We start from the raw sequence: 24,466 nt of genomic DNA, 5'->3' as shown, positions 1-24,466 counted from the left end.
TACAGCAGAAAAATTACCACTATCATCTTTAAAAGCACTTTATACTTTACTGGTTAAAACTAAAATGTGGCTCAAGCAGCAGAAGACTAAATCCCCCGTTACCAAACACACAAATGGAGGAGTGCCATTTGTATAGCGTTTAGCTTCCGAGACAGGGTGCATCTGTAGGAGCCAACAGGGCTCCATATAGCATGCTGGCGAAACCTGATATGCGCCGGTCAGAAGCCAGGAAGAGCACTATGCTGCTTCGATCACTTGCCTCTCCAGGCCAGCGTACACTCCACTGAACTCAGTGACCTCTCTAAACTGTTCTAAAGTGTTTTTTGTTTATATATATATATATATATATATATATATATATATATATATATATATATATATATATATATATATATATATAATATAGTTGGTCAGACTTGACATGTTCAAACCTTGTTTGTCTGTCTGTAGCCTGTCATGTCTGATTGGTTTGCCATGGGCTTGACAAGCACTTAGGCCATGTTTAGACGACAACCATCTCTGCATAAAACGGCAAACTAGCGTTGCGTTCTTACCTTTTATTTTGCATTTATACACAGCGTTTGTGATAACGATTTGCGTGCAGACTGAGGCCGACTGAAGCCGCAAAAGACTCAAGTGCAGCGTCAAGTGAGCCAGAATAACATTGAAACTTCTGGTTAAAACCTTCACAATAATGGTAATTAAATAAACCACTAGTCTTATTGATGCATGTTGCAACGTTTTTTTGTGTGTGATCCGAAATACACCGAAGATAACATATATATTAACAGTAGGGCTGGGCGATAAAACGATCTCGATAAATTTCACGATAAAATCTTCCACGATAACGATGATAAAATTATGAGCTGTAATTTTGATAAAGTAATTTTTTTAACCAATCCCACAGCAGAGAAACAAGCGCGTGCTACATGAACGGCCAATGCCACAGCAGAGAAAGAACTGCGTGCTTCCACAATCTCGGCTCCTCCTCCCACTCAGTCACAACAACTCAGTCTGGGCGCACATTGTAGCTCTCCAATATCCAGCTCCTATAGACGGTTTTAACTTGACAACAAAAACATTCTAAATTGAACCCCCGCTCACTTCCTGTTGCAGTGTTTGCTATGGACATAAAAGAAAAAAAAACATTCAAGTGCAGGACTGACCATTCCGTGAAAACCGTCTATACAGCTGAGCGGCGAAAACAAAAGTAACGATGTCGAGTGAATATTTCTGCAGTTTGCCGAATGCTGAGAAAAAGGAAGTGCTGTGGGGTTGCGCTCTGGTGAAAACCATCTATAGCAGTCTGCTAAATGAGATTAGCAGTCCAAGCGAAACCGAGGGTCGTTGTACTCTAACAACTGCCCTGGATCAGTTTACTGAGTTTATCAGTCAGTTGTCTGTCTGACAAAGCACAGACCAGCGTTAGGTGCAAAATATGTCGGCAGCCAGTCGTCAGCATTAACACCACCGGTGACTGTGGCAGAAGAGCATGAGTTTATCATGCTACCGCTAGCCTCCCTGCAACTAGCCGGACCCAGGACGACATCATAGGGACTGGAAAACATGGTGTGCATCACAACAGAGTGTGGAGGCTGGCCAGCGAGACTACAGCAGCCCTAAACAACTGAACACGAATGCAGTGTTTTGGTCACCGGCGGCTCCACCTATCCATCGGTAAGCTATTAGCGTTAACTCAAACATTTGTAGTAGACCTAGTGTTAAATGGATTATAATTTGTCGTGTTGCACACTTTGAATGATGACAATGAATGACAGATGACGATTCAGGTGTCCATATTTTAATGAAGGGTTCTGCAAGCAAACGTGGGATATTGTTTTAGATTACCCTACATACAGAAGCTGAGGTTATCATAACATGACATATGATATGTTCTAGTATGCAAAGCTTGTGAATGATTTCCCTGTATTGCTGGCTAGTGCTGGCTAAAATTGATATAGAAAAAGAAAGAAAAGCAGTGAGCGCAGTTGCAGCCAATCTGTATAAATTGCAAAATAGGCTACTGTTCACTGTTCAAATACCCAAATAAATAACCAAGTAACACCAGAAAATATATTATCTTATTTGTAGTGTTAAGACATTCTAGATAATCTTTTATTTTGTCATGTCATCAGTGACTGTTGCTGAGTTGTTTTTAACATATTTTCTATTGTCTTTCTATTAGGGATGGGCGCGAGTACTCGGGTACTCGAGCACTCGTTCATAATGTCAGTATTCGAGTAGCGTTTCTGCTGTTCGGGTACTCGCCCCACTCCCCACACCTTTAAAAATGGTCTAAGATCTACGCACGCATCGTCATGTGGATCTGGCAGCATGAACTGCACGGGCGTCAAGTCAGCCAGAATGTACAAGTACGTCATCTGCTTTGTTGCTTTCAAAATAAAACGCTTATTGTAACGTAACCTTATTTATTTTGAGTAATGCGTTACAGCCACAGTTTCACGCCATATAACATCACGAGTATTTTGATACAAGGTTTGCTGCTTCATTCGTTGAAATACCTTTTCTCCTCCAACGTGCATCAATAAGCTATTTACTTTTGTTTAAGTAACATTATTTTGAAAGTTTTAAGCTGAAGTTTTCCAGCTCATCCCGACGAAAAAGGCTGGTGGCTGGAGATATTCTCCCGAATGAGACTCACGCTTCTTCATAGCGCACGCTAGGCATGGGTCGATTTCCGGTTTTACCGGTTCGGTTCGGTATACGAGCCCAAACCGGTTTGATCACGTGCAAACCGAAAAAACCTAAAAAAAAAAAAATTACGTTTTTTTTTTTTTGCCAGTCCATTCTGATTGCACTATTGTTCGTATTAGCCTCTTCTCAAGTTGCACTAGTAGGCAAAAGTCTTATTTTGTTTATTATGTTGATGTTTGAAGAAAAGTTAAGCTGAATAGTTATGAGAAATAAAAACAGTGTGTTGTTACAGTTAAAAGGTTCTGCTTATTTGTATTCAGTGTTCGTGCTGGTTGGCAGCATACCAGCTTAGAGGTGCATTATCGCCACCAACTGCAGCCGCTTTGATACGTTTTTTTGGGGAATATCGAACCGGTTTCAAAATGTTCAAACCGACCCATGCCTAGGCCCTATATTGTGTGAATTTGTGAGTTTTGAAGTTTATAAGGCAGCTCAGCTGTAAGCCAATCCATTCTGATTGCACTGCTTGTGTTTTTATTAGCCTTTTTCTCAAGTTGCACTATAGGCAGAAGTCTTATTTCATTTATTATTTTGATGTTTAGAAGAAAAGTTGAGCTGAATAGTTATGAGAAATAAATACAGGGTGTTTGTTACACAGGTGTCCTGCTTCTTTTTATTCAGTATCATTGCTGGTTGACAATACCAGCTTAGAGGTGTATTATCGCTATCAGGTGGACTGAAGTTGCACTACAGACAGTTATGGGCCACACTCGGGAGCCCTGCTTGAAAAAAAGAAAAAAAGAAAAAAAAAAAAAAAAATTATTACAAAAAAAATCGGTATACCGGTTCGATCCGGTTTAGACGGCAATATCGAACCGGTTTTAAAATTTTCAAACCGACCCAGCCCTAGCGCACGCCCGATAAAACTCATTCAAAACATTGCACTAGTTTACTGACTACACTGTCGTTTCCCATAACGTTAGTCACAAGAAATGTAGTCTCGCTAGCCCGCCTCTCTTCCCTTCCGTCAGAGAGTCTGGCGCCGCAGGTTTACATTGTGGGATTGCGAAAAAAATGCTCTGTTTGTCTTGGGCGGTGCTTAGCGTTAGTGCCCTTGGAAAATAGTTTCGGGGTGGAACTTGTGCCGAGCAGGCCTTCTTTATTGCACAATCCAAATTTTCTTCAAAACTTGCCATTTTCAGCGTGTAGCAACGAGTTAGCCTGTAGGTTTCTGCCGTTAGCTTTCTACGCTAGCTAGTTAGCGTCGTCGTTTTCAGATTCGGCAGCCGGGAGCATTAGAGCGACACACATGGGAGCGGAAGCCGATCTGATTGACATGGTCGGAGCCAATGACAGAGCGTGACAGAGCTTGCAAGTGGGGGAGCGGATATCCTGCTGCAACACCGGACACCGGACCTTGTAATCCGTGGATTTACGTTAACTCATTGAGTGCCAATGACGTCTAAAGACGTCAATTCAAATAGTAACGTAGAGTGCCAATGACGTCTAAAGACGTCAATTGCGTTTTTTGACGGTGGGACGTGGATCAAAGCCTGATGCATCTCCTGTAAAAATATGGGGGATGTTGAAGGTGTATAAGCTATTTTACGGACCCATTAGGTGGCGACAGTGCTCTCCAGATTAGAGAAAGATGAGAAAAAAGAGTAGAAGAAGCGTGGGGAAACGGAAACCGATGCATGCTGTAACGTTAGCTGTGAACAGCAGCCAATCTGCTCCCACAACTGAGCCCCCCCCCCCGTCTCCGCTGCGACAGTTCCTCCACACGATTAGTTGCCAGAAAAGGAGCGTCCCTCCGAAGAGTCAAATTATTCTCAGCTGGAAGCGCTGGGAGCCGGCGCACAAAAACGATGGAGCGCTGTGAAAAAGCTGGGTGCAGCGCACTTTGAAACGTGCAGAGCAAACGTGCAGCAGAGAGCCACCAGAGACACTCCCACGGAGGAGTTTGCAGTTGAGGGGGGTGGGGCACACAGGGCACCAAACAACACCGACCCAGATAGCAGGCTCGATGGACAGATTGGCAAACACAAGCTGGAATACCTGATGCCCACCAGCAGTAAATCAAGACCAGCAAGAAGGTGTAGGTCTGCACACGCAGGGGCCAGCGCTGCTGGTTGCAGCTAAAAAATATTATTTTGCCATCAAAATTCCTTTGTTTTCGCTGTTTTATTGAAGGCAATTATTTTTGAGGTGTCACTACATCAGAAAATATTAGCTTCAGAGTCAGTGATGTGCTTGAAATGCTTCATTTCACAAAAGGCTCATTATCTCAGCTTCTAGTTTGAAACATCTGTTTTTGGTGAAACCAACCTATCTTCTACTGCTGATAACTAAAGAACGGAAAATGATATCAATAAACTTTTTTTGCTGATGATACAAGAGAGTCTCATCGTTCTTTGGGCGTGTTCGGTGTTTACATAGTAATATCACACAATATTCTGTGGGTCTTGAGAAATCACTGAAAACGCTCTGAAAGGGCTGGCACTGGGAGCATCCGTTTTCCATAAGTGGCTGGCAGCCAATGAGTTAATGTAACAGTGATCATAAAGTAAAATGGATGATACTGGACAATAACCTGACATTGCTGGACAAGACATGGAAATGCCTTCGCTTGTTTCACCACGTGTCTGCTCCAAAGCGCTAATGCCATCCATCCAACCATCAGAGATAGGCTACTGTCTGAGGTAGGCTTTAGATGTTAGCTTAGCGTCACCCAATATCAGTCAGCTCCTGACAAAAAATGCTCCAGGTAGCGCTTTTTCCATGCAAAAATGCAAACGTAATGTGTGAACAGCCTCCCAAACAGCAGATTACCCCTGCTCAGTCATTACCATAGTAATCACACAGACCCCCCCCCCCTCCGCGAGTGCTCGAGCACTCGTCCATAATAGGAGAGTACTCGAGTATTTAAATTGCTTAAAATGCCCACCCCTACTTTCTGTGCATTTTCAGAGTGAAGTGGGAGAGACAACAAGATGGGGTATTCTGTTTCTCAACAATAACTACAACTTCTACAACTTAATAAACAAACAGAAACGATTCTAAAGTCAAATGTATTGTCTTTACTGATCGTTCTGTCATTACAGCAGTATCACTGATCTGCAATTTCTCATCTGCCTTTCTTATCGTTGTTTCTTCTTCGTTGGTTGTCATTCTCTTCTACTGAATATGTAGGCATTCTGATGTTAACTTAAGCAATACTGCCGCCTAGTGGCCGCTTTTAGACAGGTTTCCAAATTGGTGCATAAATGCTACATAAATGCATTTCTAACTATTGTAAACAACAAACAAACAAGTTTAGATAAAAAAAAATACAACATGGGGGTCACGTCAAAAGATGGTGGGGCGAGTGCTGGAACAGGAGATTTAGTGTTTGTCACCTATCAATTCTGACAATAAATATATAAACCATAATTAACCTTCTGGTAGGGCTGGGCGATTAATCGAATTTTAATCATGATTACGATTTGGGCTGTCCACGATTATGAAAACAAGATAATCGACATACAACGATTTTGCGGCTCTTGTCACTCTCGTTCTGTCTTGTGTTGTAAATCAAGCGCACCCCTTCCTTTGCAGCGGTGTGCTCGGCCCCTCCCCCAAAGCCCAAAACACACACCGCTCGAGTTGGGAATGACTGTCATGTGAACATGTTTCTCCTCCCCGCTTATTTCCGTGGTAGCACAAGAATAAGATGAGAGAAGTCACAGAAAGAGAGCCGCTGGTCGAGAGGAGGTAAAACAACGTATGTGGGGTGGAAACACTATGGTTTCGCCGAGTTTAAAGGTCCACACATCAAGAGCGATGCGAATATACAGCACGGAATTGCGATGCGAGTTTTGACCCACCTGTCAATCACAGCCACAGACTTGAAACAAATAGTGCAAGATATGCGCGGTCGTGGCAGCACCCCGCAACACAACCTCTCCCTCTTTCTTTAATCACTTGAAATCCACTCACAAAGTGGTCTATGACCAAGCAATAAACGCTAAACGAACAAAAATACAAAGCCCCATCTAGTTACTGCCACCGCATACAGTCATCGATTCAGGACACTCTTTACAATGCGACCGCATATTCAACAGCTAACGAGCTCACAGATAAACATTAACAATAGCCTATTATGAACCTAAACGACGTAAGTCGCTTTGGATAAAAGCATCTGCCAAATGAGTAATTTAATGTAATGTAAACGAACGTTACTAGCGTTCTCATTTGGTTAGTTTTGAGGTTTAAGGACTACTAGTTCAGATGTTTACCAACATATTGAATGTAGATTAATAGTTGCAGTTGGTTGTGGCAGTTCACTGCAACATAGTAGGCCTACATATACTGTATATTTATTTTAGTTTTTATTTTATTTCTAAATCTTTGCACTTTTATTATTTATTTTCAATTATATCTAAAATCCAAAGACATCCAATGTTAAATAAAAAGCCAGTGTAAATGTTCAATAAATTCATGATGTTCTCAATGTCAATGAGTAATCGTGTTAAATAATCGTGATCTCAATATCAATCAAAATAATCGTGATTATGATTTTTGCCATAATCGTGCAGCCCTACCTTCTGGGGCCGGTTGCACCAACTGGTCTTACACTGGTCTTAAGCTAAGTTGGTCGTAACTTTACGACCCAACAGCTACGCCGGTTGCACCAAGACGGCTTAAGCCTTATTTTCACTACGCCCAGGCGTAACTCCTACGCCTGGTCAGGAGGAGGCTTAGAGCCTGCCTGTCTCCGCGGAGACCTTTTTGAATCCTTACCGTCATCGTCGTAACACAGCCAGTTCTCCGTCTTTGAAGCACGATGTTAAGAGTATAACTAACTAGTTGTGTGGCTTAGCCTTCCCAAATGTTGCCGTTAATTCTTTTAGAATTTAATACATAGAATTGGGAACGTTACATTCAATTTCATTCAGACTGTCTGTCTGGCTCAATCGCCGCCATTTTTCCCCCGGAGCGAGGGAGGGTGGGAGGAGGGAGGGTGTTACAGTAGTGGCTGAGAGAGCGTAGTGGCACAGTGCGCTCCAAGCAGGTCGCGAGGCACACATCATCCAATCAGAGGGCATTCCCCGGCAATTCACATGAACGCGCATTGCTATGACCAGCGTAGTTAAGACCAGACGTAAGCCGTGTTGGTGCAACAGGCGTAAATCCACTCTAAAGACTGGTCTTAACTAAGACCGACGTAGGAGTTGCGACCAGGCATAGTTAAGACCAGTTGGTGCAACCGGCCCCTGGTTTCTTTGGGGTCTAAGGAGAATACTGATCTTAAAACTGTAAATTTAACATTATTATTATTAATAAATATTTATCGTGATAAATATCGACATCGATCAATATAAGAAAACGTTAGGGTTGTGCTACAACCCGGGTTTTACGAGTGAGAACGAGAGCTCTCACTCTAGTGCCATATCCGCTGCGTACGCAGCCACTGGAAGAATGTTATTTTTGCTCCAAAAATGATCTTTATATATAAAACCGACCACCCACCAACAGGTGGCGTGGTGCCCCCTGGGGCTGAGGTGGCCACCCACATCCTCACCCACGTGACTACGTCACGCCTGCTCAACCCAGGGAAAGCCACTCCTTCTTCCAGCCCGCTGAGAACGACGCAACCAACGACGCATCGACGCAGCAAGGCTGGGTAGTGAGAGCTCTCGTTCTCACTCGTAAAACCCGGGTTGTAGCACAACCCTAACGTTTTACTTCGTTTCGAACTCAAGCTCTCACTCTAGTGCCAAATTCAACTGCCCTTGCTGCCGGGAGCACTCCTCAGAGCGACCCGAGAGGCATCGGTGAACCACGGCCACATGGCAAACGGCCATGCCCAACCGTGTGACATTTGGAGCGGCAACGATACTACCTTCTTGCCACTGACAGTACCGCATGTGCGAAACGCGAACCGGACACGTCGAGGCTGTAGTATCTAACAAACGTGTGATGAGCGGACCATGAGGCCGCAGCGCACATGTCCTCCACCGATACACCACGCAACAACGCGGAAGATGTCGCAACGCCTCGCGTAGAATGTGCCTTCATACCCTCCAGGGGTACCTTACCCATGGCAGAGTATGCCAAAGCAATCGCCTCCACTATCCAGTGTGATAAGCGATCCATGGGAAGGGGCCCACCCTATGGGCCTTCTGCCCAAAACAGACCAACAACTGGTTTGTAGTGCGTAATGAACGCATCCAGGCCACATAGGGCGAGTGCGCCCTTACGGGGCACAGCATGTGAAAGCGCCTCTCCTCGCCCGAACTGAATGGCGGGGGACAGAATGCTGACAAGTCTATGACCATAGACCTAAAGCTGGCATTAATATTCTTAGGTTGATAAGCCGGGTTAGGTCGCAACGTAACCCTGCGCCCATCATCCCCAAAAACCATACAGGCCTGCTGCACCGAGAGGGCAATCAGGTCACCAACCCTCTTTCCTGACGACAAGGCCAGCAGCAGCAGCGTCTTCAAAGACAGAAATTTCAGCTCGGCGGAGTCCAAGGGCTCAAATGGATGACCCGCGAGCCCGTCCAGCACCGTAACCAAGTTCCATTTGGGAAAGACGCACCGCGACGGCGGGCGCAGCCTACGCGCTCCCTTCATGAAGCGTCAGACCAGAGGGAACGCCCCCACGGGGCTCCCCTCAATTCCCAGGTGGCAAGCAGAAATCGCGGCTACGTACACCTTAAGCGACTGCGGGGACTGGCCCGCGTCAAGCAGGCTTTGAAGGAAACAGAGAACTGGTCGCACACCGCAGTTCACTGGATCCACGCCCTTATCCGTGCACCAACGCGAAAAGACCCGCCACTTGTATGTGTACTGAGAGCGGGTCAAAGCAGCCCTAGCACTCTGAATACTGCAAACCACATTATCGGGCAAGCCCTGGGCTAGCAAATGGTCCCGTTCAGGAGCCAGACTGCTAGCTTCCACCTGCCTGGGGAGGGGTGGAGCACCTCCCCTTCCGCCTGGGATAGAAGATCCGCCCGCACCGGCAGCGCCCAGGGCGGACCTTGCGCCAAGGAGATCAGGTCCGCAAACCATATCTGCCTGGGCCAAAAGGGGGCCACTAAAAGGAGCTGAAGGCGCTGTTCCCTCACCCTGTCCAACACCTGACGGATCAGGGGGATCGGAGGAAACGGGCCGGACACGTCAGAGGAACCCTGCGATGACGGTCCCTGGCCGGGTCCAGGCGATGCCTGAGAAACCAGATCTGAAACGGGCGCATGTGCAGTCTCCCCAGTGGGAGCACATGCACTGCTGAGGCCATCAGACCCAGCATGACTGTGCACTGATGCACTGACACAGAGGGACACAGACGTAGCATCTTTGCCGTCAGCACTGTGCGAGCCTGTCGCTCTGGTGAAAGGCAGACCCGCATGGCCCGGGAGTCTAGTTCGAGCCCCAGGAAGGTCGCCACCTGCGCTGGGACGGGGCAACTCTTCTGCCAGTTCAGTTGTGGTACAACCCGAGCGCACCGCTGCCTTGGGAACCGAGCGAATCGCCCCTTTGGCTTGCGGAGTATGTCCATGGACCCCCCCTCCACGGCCGAATCGGGGATCCCGTCGAACTTGGGTGGGGGCCTGGCAAACTGGAGAGCGTATCCCCTCTGGAGGGTGCGCCGTAACCATGGGGTCGGGGAACATAGAAGCTCCCAGGTGTTGAGCCTGTTGGACAAAGATGGTCTCTTGTGGCCAAAAGGAGCGGAAACCGCCTCTCTGGTCATGAGTATATTGTTGGGCACCAGGACCTAATCCGGTGCCCTGATGGGGGGAGCAGGACGTGAGAGGCTATGCCCCCCTGCCGCATGGTCAGCTCCGTAGTGTGCATGCCGGGGGAAAATCCCTTACGCAAGCTCCGACTACTGACGCGCCCCGTGGGTGCGTCGTATCGAAGTAACCCCCCCGCCGTGCGACTTTCGCAGGCTGGGGGGACTGCGGAAGCAACGTCCTCTTTCGAGTCCGGCCGCACGCGGATCTGGGCCCCTTGGAAGGCGGGCCAACGTCCGGCAGTGCGGTCCCCAGGAGAGCTCCTGACCAACAATGGGCCCGCGGCGCCATTGATGGTGGGCTTGTCCTGGAAGCTTCTAGCCGAGGCCAGGCCGTAGCCATGGACCAAGGCGAGCCTTGATGATGGGTATGAGACCCTGGGAGAGCTCCCGACCGAACTCGGGCCTTGGGCTTGTCCCTAAAGCTACAAGCCGAAGGCTGGCTCTGAGCCCAAGCCTTGGCGAGCTGCCGTCCCCGCCGGGCACATAGCGCCGGCGAGTGGCGGACTGGGCAGGTCCCTGCTGAGCTCCAGACCAAAGTTGAGCGCTGAGCTCCAACGACGGTGGGCTCATAGCCCCCCCCCCTTCCCCAAGGAAGACGACTAAGAGCGGGCCAGGTCACCCGCCGCCCGCGCACCCCCCCGTCCATGCTGAGGGCGAGGGCCGCGTATCCTGGCCTGCCGTGGGACCCAGGATGGGCCCACTGCGGCCGGGTGGGGTGCCGCCATTGAAGGCGCACGAACCTGCGGGGCCCGCACCCGCGGGGTGGCTCGCGGCGCCAGGGGCCCCGGAGGGCGACTCGGCGCACGTGCTGCCACCTGAAACCGGCGGTCTTCCCCTCGTTGCCGCCGAGGCAAGAGGGATCTGACCGCAGCTAGGGATGCAGCGGTTTCCGGTTTGAAGGTATACCTCGGTTTCAAAAAGTCACGGTATCAAAACCACTAAGTTTTGCCGTCATACCTTCCCCACGGTATCACCTGTTTCCCCCTGAGAGAGAAAGTGCCCAGACAGAGTGCAGTTACGCGGCCCCTCCCCCCAGCTGCCCAGTCTCAGCAATCAGTGTAGCTGTGATCGTCAAGAAGTCATCAAGTCAATCGTTTACTCCTGTGCGTAGCCTTTTGTAATTCAACGTGATAATGGCTGCTGAAGGAGAATCTCCAGAACGTTCCCCCGGGCGGTGGGCTGCGGCCCCGTCGAAAAAGACAAACTCCGCGGTGTGTGGGAATATTTTTGGTAAAAGCAGGGATGGCCAGGGAGGATTACAGGGGGAAATACCTCAAACATGAATCAGCACATCTACAGGAACAACACCCGTCCCTTCCTTATTTGCCAAATTCAAGGTACGTTAAACGTCTTGCGTCATCATACATCGTGTCGGACATAAACCATTTCCACCGGCAGGAGGATGAACGTAAAATAGGCTAACGTTATCGATAACATAACATGGCTAATTAGCACTCAGCTGTCTTTGGTCTAACTAACGATAACGTTACTTGACTGAGCGAACGTTATGCCGGCGTATTGCACTGAAGAGAAGTAATTAAATACTTATATATAAATAGTCATTAAATAAGAGGCAGAGGTGTGTGTGTGCGTGTGTGTGTGTGTGTGTGTGTGTCTGTGATGCACAGAGAGGCAGAAGTGTGTGTGTGTGTGTTTACATTATGTCTGCTTGGATCCATTATAAGCTAGCAATGCGCGCCACTATTTCTCCTGTGCTTACAGCACATGCATCCAGTGTCTGCACTGCTACTTTCTTCCAAAATATCTGGATCTCTAATATTTGCCCTACAGTACTTTTGGATACAAATAAAAGTGTGTGTGTGTGTGTGTGTGTGTGTGTGCACATTAACATTGAAACATTTATGTCCAGTGTCCAATCTGATTTGACAAAAGATAAGCATGTGTGTTTTAGTTTTACATACGTTAATTAGATGAAATAAATAGTTCAATAACAAAACAAAAAAAAGTAGGCTATTTTTTTGTTGCCAGATTTCACAATAACACATAAAGGTCCGCGATACCGTGATACCGTGGTATTTTTGTCCAAGCTTATCATACCGTCAAATACTCACACCGCTGCATCTCTAACCGCAGCGGAGTCTCGCTGTTGCCTCTCCAACCACTGGGCCAAATCCTCCACGGAAGGACCGAATAGGCCCCCGGAGAGATCTTCACTCGCAGTAGCCTCCTCTTCTCCTGCTCGGGGAGCTGAGTGAGGTTCAGCCACAGGTGACGGTGTGTCAGAACGGAGAAGGCCATGACCTTCCCGCTGTTCTGCGCCAGGCAGTCGACCATGCGCAAGGCGTAGTCGGTGGCCATCCTGAGCTCCGTGAACAACTCAGGAGCGGGGTCACCCTGCATCTCCCGCAGGAGCACAGCCTGGTAACCCTGCAGGATGGCCAGGTTGTTCGTGATGGCGGCGGACTGCCCCGCCGCCAAATACGCCTTTTCGGCCGGTTTGGCCATCAGCTGGCACGCCTTGGAGGGCAGCGTGGGTTTGCTGGCGTTGGAGGCCAGCCACCATCTCCTCGAGGAGGGGCATCGCAGAGAACGCGAGCTTCTCCTCGCCCTCGACCGCCGACCATGGAACCATGCCTGCACACAGCGGCGTGGCACCGCACGGACCACGTCTACGCAGATGGGCATTCGGCGTTTCGGGCGGGGTGCCTGGCGTGCCTGGAAATAGCACCCCTGCAGCACTGATGCAGGGGGCTGGGGTGGTTCGGCCCAGGCGATGCCTAGCTTCGCCACAGCCCTCGACATCACCCCGTGAAACTGCTTCTGGTAGGGCTCGTTACTGCTCATCTCTGAGCGAGCCTCTACAGCAGGGGTGCCCAATACGTCGATCGCGATCGACCGGTCGATCGCGAAGGTAGTGTGGTCGATCGCATGGCATTGAGGGGCAGGATTTTTCTTTTTTTACTGTTTTTCCACTGTTTCCACTGTTTTTCCACTGTTCCACTGTTTTCCACTGTATACTCAGTGTATATATATATAAATAAATATGTTTGGTAGATCACTTTGACTTGGTCATTTTAAAAGTAGCTCCCAAGCTGAAAAAGTGTGGGCACCCCTGCTCTACAGCAGTGGTGAAGGTGGTGGCACCGTCCCAATCCTCCCCGCCAGACATCTCCCCTTGGGGGGTGTCCTCCTGGGGGGTATCGACCAAGGGGTCGTAGGGGTAGAGCTCGCCCTGCTCCAACATGGGATGCATGGGCTCGTCGCCCCAATTAAGATCCTGCTGCTCAGACTGGTCCGGGAGACCCTGAGCAGCGGGTGCTTCACCTCCGACCGGGCGGTCGGACCCCGCGGATGCACCCCCCTCGGGGGGCGCGCCGCTGGGTGGCAAGTCCTCCTCGACAAAGAGCGCAGCTCTGTTCCGCAACTCGCCCAGGTTGAAGCCGTCACAGATGCTGCAGAAGCTAGCCTTCAGCAGCGCCTGAGCAGCATGCTCATGCCCCAGGCAGAACACACATTCATCGTGCCGATCGAAACCGGCCAGCGTAGCATCGCACCTTTCACAGCGCCTGGCTGTCCCCCCCTTTCTCATGGCAGCCGCCTGGCTCATTGCACGAGTTATGTCCAATCTAACTCGTAGCAAGCACCCGCAGGCTGTACCTGGAATTAGCTGAGGTTTTACCGTGTAAGCTAAGCAGTAAGCCTGCAACGGCACCGCACAGGTGCGAGCTAGCTATCTAGCTAAGCTGGAGAGCACGGCTCTTGAGCTACTACTCTCTCTTAACATTACTCCAGCCGGAGTGAACGTACGCGCTCTACACAGAGGTAGCCTGCGCATAATGTGCTAGCACACAAGATACTATTTGCACGGATGCAAGCTAGCTATCTATTTAACAACTGGGTGCGTTACCCCGTCCGGGGGAAACGCAGCCGGCTACACGGTGTTAGCCTATTGTTCTGTGCTAATACAAGTGAGACGCTATTCGCACGTATGCAAGCTAGCTATCTATTCACACTTTGAGAGCGGGACTTTCTCTAGTTAGCTCTCAAGCCTATTCTCTATCTTCACCCCAGCCGGGGTAGACGGAGCACGCTACACGGCGGTAGCTTTACAGGTGTTAACCGCAATAAGCAAGATACTCTTAGCTTTAGATGAGCTTGTTCCGACGCCGCTGGTGAAGAGAACAGGATCGGGTCCCCGAAGCCTGAAGAATCTCGTCCACACAACCCTCTTGAGGTGGGCAATAAGACGGAATTTAGCCTAGCTTAACTCATTGAGTGCCAGCCACTTTTGGAGAACGGACGCTCCCAGTGCCAGAGTTTCAGAGCGTTTTCAGTGATTTCTCGAGGCCCACAGAATATTGTGTGATATTACTATGTAAACACCGAACACGCACAAAGAACGATGAGACTCTCTTCTATCATCTGCAAAAAAAAAGTTTATTGATACCATTTTCCGTTCTTTAGTTATAAGCCGGAGAAGATAGGTTGTTTTGAGCAAAAAGACACGTTTCAAATTAGAAGCTGAGTTATTCCGCCTTTTGTGAAATGAAGCATTTCAAGCACATTCACTGAGTCTGAAGCTAATATTTTCTGATGTAGTGACGTGGTGTCCTGCGTGCCCCACCCCCCTCTCCCCCCCTCAGCTGCAAACTCCTCCCCACACTAACACACAGCCTAACACGCACCCAGTCTATTATCGGAGCGCTCCGTTTTTGTGCGGCGGGTCCCAGCGCGACACGGAAATGCCAAACCGGACTGCAGGGAAAGGTTTGGCCCTTCGGCGTCGGGTGCTGCCTTTCTGGCGGCTAATCGTGTGGAGAAACTATGCAGACAGACAGACAGAGACAGAGAGGCTCAGTTGTGGGCGCGGATTGACTGCTGTTCGCAGCCAACGTCAGCTGCAGACAGAGCCATCTATATGGCTCTGGCTGCAGCATGAGCGGTTTCTCTTTCATCACGGGGCTTTTTCCTGCTGTTTTCCGGACCTTTCTCTAATCTGGAGAGCACTGTCGCCACCCAATGAGTCCGTAAAATAGGTTATACACCTTCAATAGCTACAATATTTGTACAGGAGATGCCTGAGGCTTTGATCCACGTCCCACCGTCAAAAAACGCAATTGACGAACATACTCGTCCTTGGCACTCAATGAGTTAAGAGCGCGAACTTGAGCTAACACGGAGCTTTCAATAACACGTCCTCAGCGCGCCTGGAAGAACGAATGAGTGGCTTTCCATGGGCTGAGTGGGCTTGACGTAGTCACGTGGGTGAGGATGTGGGTGGCCGCCTCAGTCCCAGGGGGCACAAGTCTGCTCCAGATTGGATTACCGAATAAAACCCCAATAAAGCAACATAAAAAAGACCTGAGCACAATTGGGACTTCACTTGAGGAAATGCATCGCAGACAGTGAGTTGTTTTCAATTATTCAATGCGGGAGACAGTGATCAATAGGCTATGTGCGACGTTAGTAGGGGGTACTTAATGCAGATTATGTGTTTTTAGCAATCGTTATCACGTTTGTTGCATTTCAATGCGACATTGTGTCTGTGCCATAAGCAGGGATTCCGCTAGACATTTTCCCAGACGGCCAGTGCAGCCGGTAAAGTTCCAAAATTCCGGCCATATCGAATATTTACCGGCCACTATTGTCATTAACACATTGAGTGCCAGCCATTTTTTCAATCCTGTAGGTAAGTTGTGCCAGGTTTTTTTTTGAGGATTCTGGCTCATTTTACAAGAGCCGAGGATTATTTTCTGTTAAGAATTCGTGAACACCAATCATCTAAAAATAACTAATAGAATGTGTGCTTTCTCTGTCTAAAAGAGTTAGTTTGCAGAGTTAGTAGTTATGTAGATATTAGCCGTTGAGTACAGCATGGTTTCAGAGATTTTCAGAGAGTTTGGAGATAAATGGATTTTTAGAACCACCTCACGTGCCTGTGATTATGGGTGCCCTTGTCTCCCACTCTGTGCGCTCTCTCTCTCTCTCTCTCTCTCCTCTCTCTCGAGAGAGAGAGAGGAGAGAGAGAGCGAGAGGGAGAGTTGCTTCAACTCCTCCCTCCGTGGGCGTTCTTCTTGGCTGCAGCGGCCGTCACAAGCTTGTCACCAGTCTCAGTGCTTTGCTGCTGTCCTGTGCCTGTGGCTGCGCGGCCGCTGTTTGAGGAAGTCGGGATGGACTCGCTCGCTTCTTGGAGTTTTGGTTGAGAGAAGCTTTTGCGATTCTGGTCATATTTATGCTGCGTGTTTCAAAGTGTGTTCCACCTGTAATCTATTATGTAAATTTGCAATCCCGCATCGCCAGCAATCAGCACAAAAACGAAAGCGTTTTCCCCCATCCATTTTCATGAGAATGGCTGGGGTGAGAATGGCGTGACAAGTTAAAAAAATGCTTGCCTTCCTCTAGTCAGGAGAGCACTGTCGCCACTTAGTGGTCGGTAAAATAGATTATACACATTCTCTTGCTCCAATAGTGATCTCGAAGATGTAAAAGGGGTTGCTTGATGTCCCACCGTCAAAAAAAAAAAATGTTTATGTAAGACGAGATATCTCGGCTTTGGCACTCAAGCGTTGGATTATGTAAGACGAGATATCTCGGCTATGGCACTCAACGTGTTAAGAGGCCGATGTCGCAGCAAGAATATTTAATTGGTCGGCCGTCGTTCTCGGTAAGGACGCTTTCATTATTGAAACAGACAACATGCATGCATGCTCCTACTGTAGCCTATCTATCTGCATTTGCAGACACTCATGAACCCATATCTTCTGGACATTGCCTTGATGAAAAAACAATGTAGCGTTAGCTAAAAGTAATAAGTGCGACAGTGTCAGTGCAGCAGCACACAACTTGAATCTCCAGCAATAGGCTACGCACCTTAATCTCTCCCACTCCACACCTGGCAGCTGCGGCAGCTCTCCTGCACTCGTTCTCGGCACCCATGTGGCTTTATTTGTGGTAAGCATTTTGATTCATCTCCTCATCATACGAGCGTCGGGCAACAAGCGCGAGCCATTGATTGATTGATTGATTCGCCTGAGGTAGGTAAAAAGGCTTTTTACCTCCGCTAAATTGACAGCCTATACGTCGGGTCTCTTTCGCTTTTGACCGTGGCAGGCACGCTTCTGTTTCTTTGCTGCCGTCTTGCTGGCCTCGGCTGAAGTAGGCTACTTGTTGCATGATCTCGATTAAAAAAAAGGACTGGCCTAGCAAGGGATGTCTGTTTTGACATTTCGGTTTCCTCCTGTGTGTTTCCTCACAGCGGGTCCAGCGCTGGCCGGCGGGACTGATGCTGCTTGTTGTGCGGCTTTTAAACAGCGCTCTACAGTAACGAAAGCGTCTGCTATATTTTTCTTTTTCACAAACACTCAACAAACAAAAAATATGATGTAATAAGTCTCTATTTAAGTCGTAGCTTATTGGCAACATCACTTAGGCTATAGGTCACACAATATTAGGCTATTTTATATAAGGAATTTATTTATTTGGCATAATTTCAGCCGGCCACTTGAGCCGGTGACCTTTCAATTTGCCGGCCCACGGCAACAAATACTGGCTAAAAGCCGGCAATTGCCGGCTAACGGAATCCCTAAGCCATAAGGCTGTATAGTATTGGGCTAGTTCAATGCTCCTATTGCCTACCATTGTCTTCCATGGTGAAGGGGGGCTGTGTCATCACCTGAATTGCGTTTCTACACTTTACACGGCAACAGTATGGGGCAGCGTTAAAGAATTTCACTCTGAGACCGGTTTTCACTTTTTTGCGTTTTCACCCCCCAATAACGCCTTCACCGTGTAAAAGGAAGGCACTAACGCTAAAAAAGTTTGCCGTTTTATGCGGGGAGCGTCGCTGTGTAAACAGGGCCTTATTTGTAACGCATAGCGTGTGAGGACTTTTTGTGAGAGACAAGAAAGATGAGGCTTTGGGATGTTCATTTTGAAAATTTTCCAAAATCGATAATTGGTGAAAATTAACGATCAATTATCGATTATCGATCATATTAATACTTAGAAATTTTTCAATATATATATATTTTTTTACAAAATGAATGCCTATGGCAGAAAATACGTAAGACAACGTGTTCTCCTCAATTACCGTAAATTCCGGACTATAAGCCGCGGCTTTTTTCCCGTTTTTTGGCCCCTGCGGCTTATATAACGGTGCGGCTTATCTATGGATTTTTTCAGAAAAAAAATTTCAAATACAAATAAAATCTCTCTTTTTTAGCACTCTTTCTACCTATAAATCCACTTCTGTTTTAATTTCCTCTGTTGCCCTCTTTTCACCACACCGCGGACACTGTGTGCACTGTCGAAATAAACAAAGGTGTTGTGTTATGTTGTTTTGTTGAAATGTTACGGTAATACGGTAAATGGGAGCTTCCTCAAACAGCCAACAATCCCCTCTGTGCGTGAACCCTTACATATGGTAATTACGGTAAGCAAAGTTCATCAGCCCGGAATCACAACAAGACGAGCAGTATCTCTCTCACTTACCATGGGGAAGGTACGCAGAAATTCACACGAAGCAGCTTTCAAGCTGAAAGCAGTCGAACTCGCACTAAAAGAGGGAAACAGAGCAGCCGCGCGTAACCTGGGCATCGATGAGTCAATGGTGAGGCGTTGGACGGTGCAGCAGGAGGAACTGTCTCAGTGTAAGAAGACAAAAAAGTCCTTCAGAGGCCACAAAAGCAGATGGCCGGAACTTGAAGATTCCCTTGAGGACTGGGTGTTGACCCAGAGAGCAGACGGCCGAGGCGTTTCCACGGTGCAGATCCGACAGAAGGCCAAAACAGTCGCCACCGAGATGAAAATTGAACATTTCAGAGGTGGGCCATCTTGGTGCTTTCGATTCATGAGACGAAAGGGACTGTCCGTCCGGGGGAGAACTACTGAACAACTCCCTCCCGACTACCAGGAGAAAATCACAAACTTCGGCGAATTCACACAAAGGAAGATCACGGAATATTATAGGAGTGTGAAAACATCCACAATCACCAACGGGTTCCAAAACGCTGGACTGCTGCGGGATGAAGAGAATGACGCCGCCACAGCTGGCGCTGAGGGCCGTCAGAGGCTTCAGAGGCTGTTCGATGCCGACAGTGATGAAGAGGAGTTCGTTGGTTTTGAGTGACAATGAAGGAGAGAGGAGAGTGGTTGACGAAGCCACCCTGAACCTGTTCGTTTCCGACACTGAAGATGAGGACTTTGGTGGTTTCAGTACGCAGGAAGAAGAGGAAGACGAGGATTAGTGACTTGACTTCTCTGGTTACAGGTTTGCTGCACATATAGCCTATTGTTGTGTGATTTTGTCTGGGGATTAGTGACCTGACTTTTGTTTTGTTTTGTTGAAATGTTAATAAATGGGAGCTTCCCCAAACAGCGATCTCTTTCCCGACATTCCTCTCTGTGCACGAACCCTTTCATATGGTAATTAAACATCAAAACACCCGCGGCTTATAGACCGGTGCGGCTTATAGAAGAAAAAAATAGTCAATTTTGGTCCCGCGGCTTATAGACCGGTGCGTCTTATAGTCCGGAATTTACGGTAACTCTTTATTTCAATGTGTCTCCTCTCCAACACTGCTGTCCCCGGCGCATGCCGGTGTGAATTTCCCATGTTTAAAACAGTTTTGTTGGCACAAAGGCCCGTGCCGAGCCAGAAAACTAGAGACTATATGAAGCTCCACCTCACGTTAGTCGGCTGTGCAATGGAGTGGTGCGAGGAGGAACGAATTCCACCCAAACCTAGTCCAATTTTTTTTTTTTTTTTTTTTTAATAATTAAAAAATCGATCCAAATGCCACAGGATCGATTCCAATCCTTAACGATCAATTATCGATTTTCGATAATTGATGAACATCCCTAGCTTTAACAATACCTAGGACGTCACTTAGGTAAGAAAGGGACCTCCAATTCCTATTGCTGCATAGAAAGGTTGGCTGCAGCTAAACTTTTGGACGACTTTGTCTTTAAGCAGCCTATCACATAAGAGCATTACTCTATGCCCCCATAGGCGGCGCTACCTATTAGGCAAAACAAGCAGTCGCTTGGGGCCTCGTCCACTAGAGGGCCTCGCAGACGAGAGCATTTGATTTTTGATTTTTTGCAAGCAGCAGTTGGCAATGTGACACTACCAGTACGTTGCATTGTCAGATATCAATTCAAGTGTGTTATCAGAGCAGGGTTTCAGAGTGGTGCAGAGAAGAAAAATAGTAAAGTGTCTACTGATGGAAGTAGCTATATGCTGTGATCCATCTCGCCAGTCTTGTGTCTTTGGTAGAGAGTCGCACATGCGCATTTGAGGCACCAACAGGAAGCATCCGCTCCCAGCAAACGGCATAACAACATTACTTGCACACCACACATTAGGCAGTCCGACAGAGCTTTGCAGTGTCTCGCCAATTATTCTGTCTGCAAATGGTCCACGTGACTGACATAAATAGCTGTTACAGCGTGTCGTGTTGCTATGCATCAAACGGTTGTGTTTGTAGCCTGTTACCGCATTGCGCGTTTACCTGTGAAGAAGAGTGACGACCGACCGTCCATAGTAACTAGCCAGTACATAGTACTATCATGTGTTTAACGCTAGTACTTTCATACACATTCATACCTGTTTTCTTTGTTAATGTTATTCATATTGAGTCCTGATTAGTGCTTAGTAACTAGCTAACCAGGCATGATGGCATGGATGGGGGTGTGTGTGTGTGTATTTGTGCGCACGTGTGTGCACGTTCGTTCGTGCGCGCGTGTGCCTGGGGAGGATGGCCCCCATAAAAAGAAAGTTGGCTGCTCGGGACATTAAGAACTTTTTCAGTCAAATTTCAAAATGTAATAGCTAGAGGAATATATATTTTATGGATTGCTAATTTGCAGTCGGTAAACAATAGTAGTAGTAGTTGTAGTAATAGACCTTATTCGATTGACGTAACTCATGTACGGGCACGCCCACTGCCGCCATGTTCTTGACATAGCGCTGCAGCTCTCAAGTGACAGCCTATGTAAGAGCTGCGTTTATAGCAGTGGGCATTTCAGCCTGCCTATTTTTGACGCCAATGCGGAAATTGCATTATTTCCAAATGGCCAGTGGGGGTCGCAGCTTGTGTAGCACTCCCAGGAACATCACCATTCAACTATATGGGAAACGAGACAACTTCTCTCTCGGTCTATGTATTAAATAAACACTTTCCAAATTAGTGTATGGTCTGAAAAAACAATTTCAAGTCTTTTTCATGCTCTAACGCGCTCCGTTTTCCAAATGATAGCCCCATTTCGAGGAAAATTGACGACAAACATCGGATAAAAAGAACAGTAATACTTCCGACCGGTAGAGGCAGCAATGTGCCGCAAGGCATCAGGTAGCAAGTATAGTTGAGCAAATTATCAGAAAATAGCGTTACTTTATGATATTTGAATGTTAGTAGACACACGTAACTATATAGATACCATACATCTAACGTCCATAACATGGCGGACCATTTAACGTTATTTATACCGTTAGATAAAGCCTTAAGCCTTCTCTGTATTCAGACCATTGGATTCAGCACAGAAACAGGACTACGTTATAAGGTTTTAAATAGAGTCACGTTATAAACAACTAACCAACGCTGGGGGTCCGTATGGAAACAGTGTTTCTCGAAATGGTTAAAAGTTAAATCAATTTGGTCATACAGTGCCGTTTTACTGCAATGTAAAGTAAGTAGCGTTAGCGGCTACATTAGCCACAGTAGCTGACTACCCATAATGCATTACGGCGATAAGCGAGACAGAGCAAATTCGGAAACTCCCCCGGCAGCCGCTAGGGGCAGCCGCCCCTTCTCCTCGTACTTCCGTGTAGCATTAATCCATTCAACCAATCAAACGAAATCAAACAATATCCGGAAGTGAGCTTCATTTTGCTGTGTCAAAGTCAATGAGCTATGTTGGTCCATTATATATAGGTCATTGGTTTATAGGAAGCTAGCCACCGTTAGCATTACCTGTATCGTTCCTGTTGCGTTTGGATGGTGACCTGCGTTATACATGGCTGTAGTAATGATAGCAATAAAGTCCCCGTGGTTAGTTTCTATCTCTACCGTCCACAGACGTGAAGGGAACAAGACTGAGGATACGTCAGCACAGGAGATGTGTGGATAGTCAGGAGAGACAGGTGAAACTTTCTGACAGCTCCTCACAGCAAAGTCTGTTCACCTCATTTTTTCTTTTGTTTTTTATTACAGGCATTAACAGCAGCATACAAACAACAACTGTGGTTTTTATTGCTGTCATCACCATCGCTATTTTGTAATGGAACAGAAACGACAATAAGGCTGTTACTAGTTGTCAGCTGCAGCGCTGTGTGCGTGCAGGACGGTATGTCAACAATATGGTGGCATCCAGGGTTAGCAAATAAGGTCTATAATCATAATACACAACTCAACTTATAAATAATATACATTCAATGTAATATTTTGACAGGTGACAGAAGCAGTCCGGCCAGGTTCAGTATTGTGACATGTTAAGTTAGGCTAGTGATGTATATTAATCACAATAGCCTACTCAACTAATTAAGTTGGCATAACATGTGTCACTCTTCCTATGGCATACGTCTATTATTTTGTCAGATGACAGAAGCAGTCCAGCCAGGTAGCTCAGACAGAGGAGAGGCTGGTGATGGAGGTTCTGGGTCACAGTCATATGTCAGTTGTGAGGTTCAGTATTGTGACATGTGAACAGAGAAGCTTCCTGACAGTTCCAGATGGACTATGTATGTGTGATTAATGGACATCTTATTTGTTATCATTACCTACATGTTTACAGATTTTTGGTTTGAATAGGCAACAGTAGGGTTGGCACGATGGACGATGGCATCGACCAGAGAGACCCGCCTCACCGGTGCATTCCGTGTTCTCTCCTAAGCACGCCAAACTCCTTTCTAAAATAGCCCGTTTATGTAGCTTTGCTGCTCAGCAAACGTACACACCTCGTATAAATGTGGCCTTTTACCAACCATTGAGACCCTCTTGAATTCGGCACACACCCAACACAACATGCAGCACTTAGGTAAAATCTCAACTCGTCTCTTACAATTGGTTCGCTTGACACTAGTCTTGCCCATTCCTGCAACCACTTCCACCAAATACACGTTAGTGGGGCAGTAGCGAATGACTCATTTCGTAGTATTTGCAATTGTGTGACAAAATGCTACTCGTTGGATTGGACGTATATCACCAGTTACTAGTAAATACTTTAGGTCCCGATTGACGTGTGCGGTTACCAGTTGGCAACACAACGTTAATTTAAATTGCGGGATTTTGAATGGGGTTTGGCGTGACGTTCATATGGACTCACCTAGCTAGCTAGCGAGCTAACGTTGGCTGGCGACAAGTTAGCTCACCGCCTAGCCAGTGACCAGAGCACCAAGAACTGGACGCTTTCAACAAACATCTCCTCCCCTTCAAGTTAGAAATTAGAAACCATCATTTACCCATTTAAACGTTTGATAATTAAATCGCCTGGCGAAACCTCCGCCATTTTGTCTCCTCTCACGAAACAAACCCATCTGAACTGCCTTACCTGCTCCTCCAAGCCCCCTGCGAGGGACAGTAAGGAGGGGAACAGGGGACAGGCATTCTGCAATGACCGTCATCTACCCAGAGCCTTACCGTCATATCTCTCCGCTTGCTCGGCGAGTTTGGCTTGGTATACTAAGTGCTCTCTATCTGCCATGGTGCTCGGGTATCGATGCTGTTTTAAGTGTCCTGGTGGAAAGAGAGGATTTAGCGTGGGCTAGTCGGTCCCAGTCGGCGATTCCTGGTGGTGGTGGTGGAGCAGCAACAGCAGCGTCCCTCCCTCCGCTGTAACCGAAGAGCCACCCGGTAGTAAAGATGGCGTCGAGAGTGCATCCAGGAAACAGTTGCAGTCTTCCCTCTACACGCCTACATGCAACAAACTCAATTAAAAAATCTGGAGCCTTAATGTGGGCTCGTTTTTTTATTTTATTTTAATGATCATCCACCAAGATAATAAAATATAAACTTACAATTGGTTCACGCACACTGCTCGCTACTACTGCCCACCATTCTATGAATTT

The 24,466-nt window shown here is 47.4% G+C and overlaps 1 protein-coding gene across 1 annotated transcript in view; it reads right to left on the bottom strand.

The window, feature by feature from the left end:
* The window catches only part of LOC310784735 (14-3-3 protein epsilon-like), a 48,880-nt gene extending 24,642 nt beyond the window's left edge, over positions 1–24,238 (bottom strand). Inside the window, exon 1 of the mRNA XM_083645769.1 lies at positions 24,039–24,238. Within this exon, the coding sequence (XP_083501895.1) occupies positions 24,039–24,102 (64 nt within the window). The 5' untranslated portion in view covers positions 24,103–24,238. The remainder of the gene's footprint in view (positions 1–24,038) is intronic.
* Positions 24,239–24,466: the final 228 nt, after the last annotated feature.

The sequence above is a fragment of the Poromitra crassiceps genome, assembly GCF_964638095.1.
Source record: "Poromitra crassiceps genome assembly, chromosome: 1".
Taxonomy (NCBI): Eukaryota; Metazoa; Chordata; class Actinopteri; order Beryciformes; family Melamphaidae; genus Poromitra; species Poromitra crassiceps.
The sequence above is the reverse complement of the archived record's forward strand: the minus strand, read 5'-3'. Positions and strand labels throughout refer to the sequence as shown.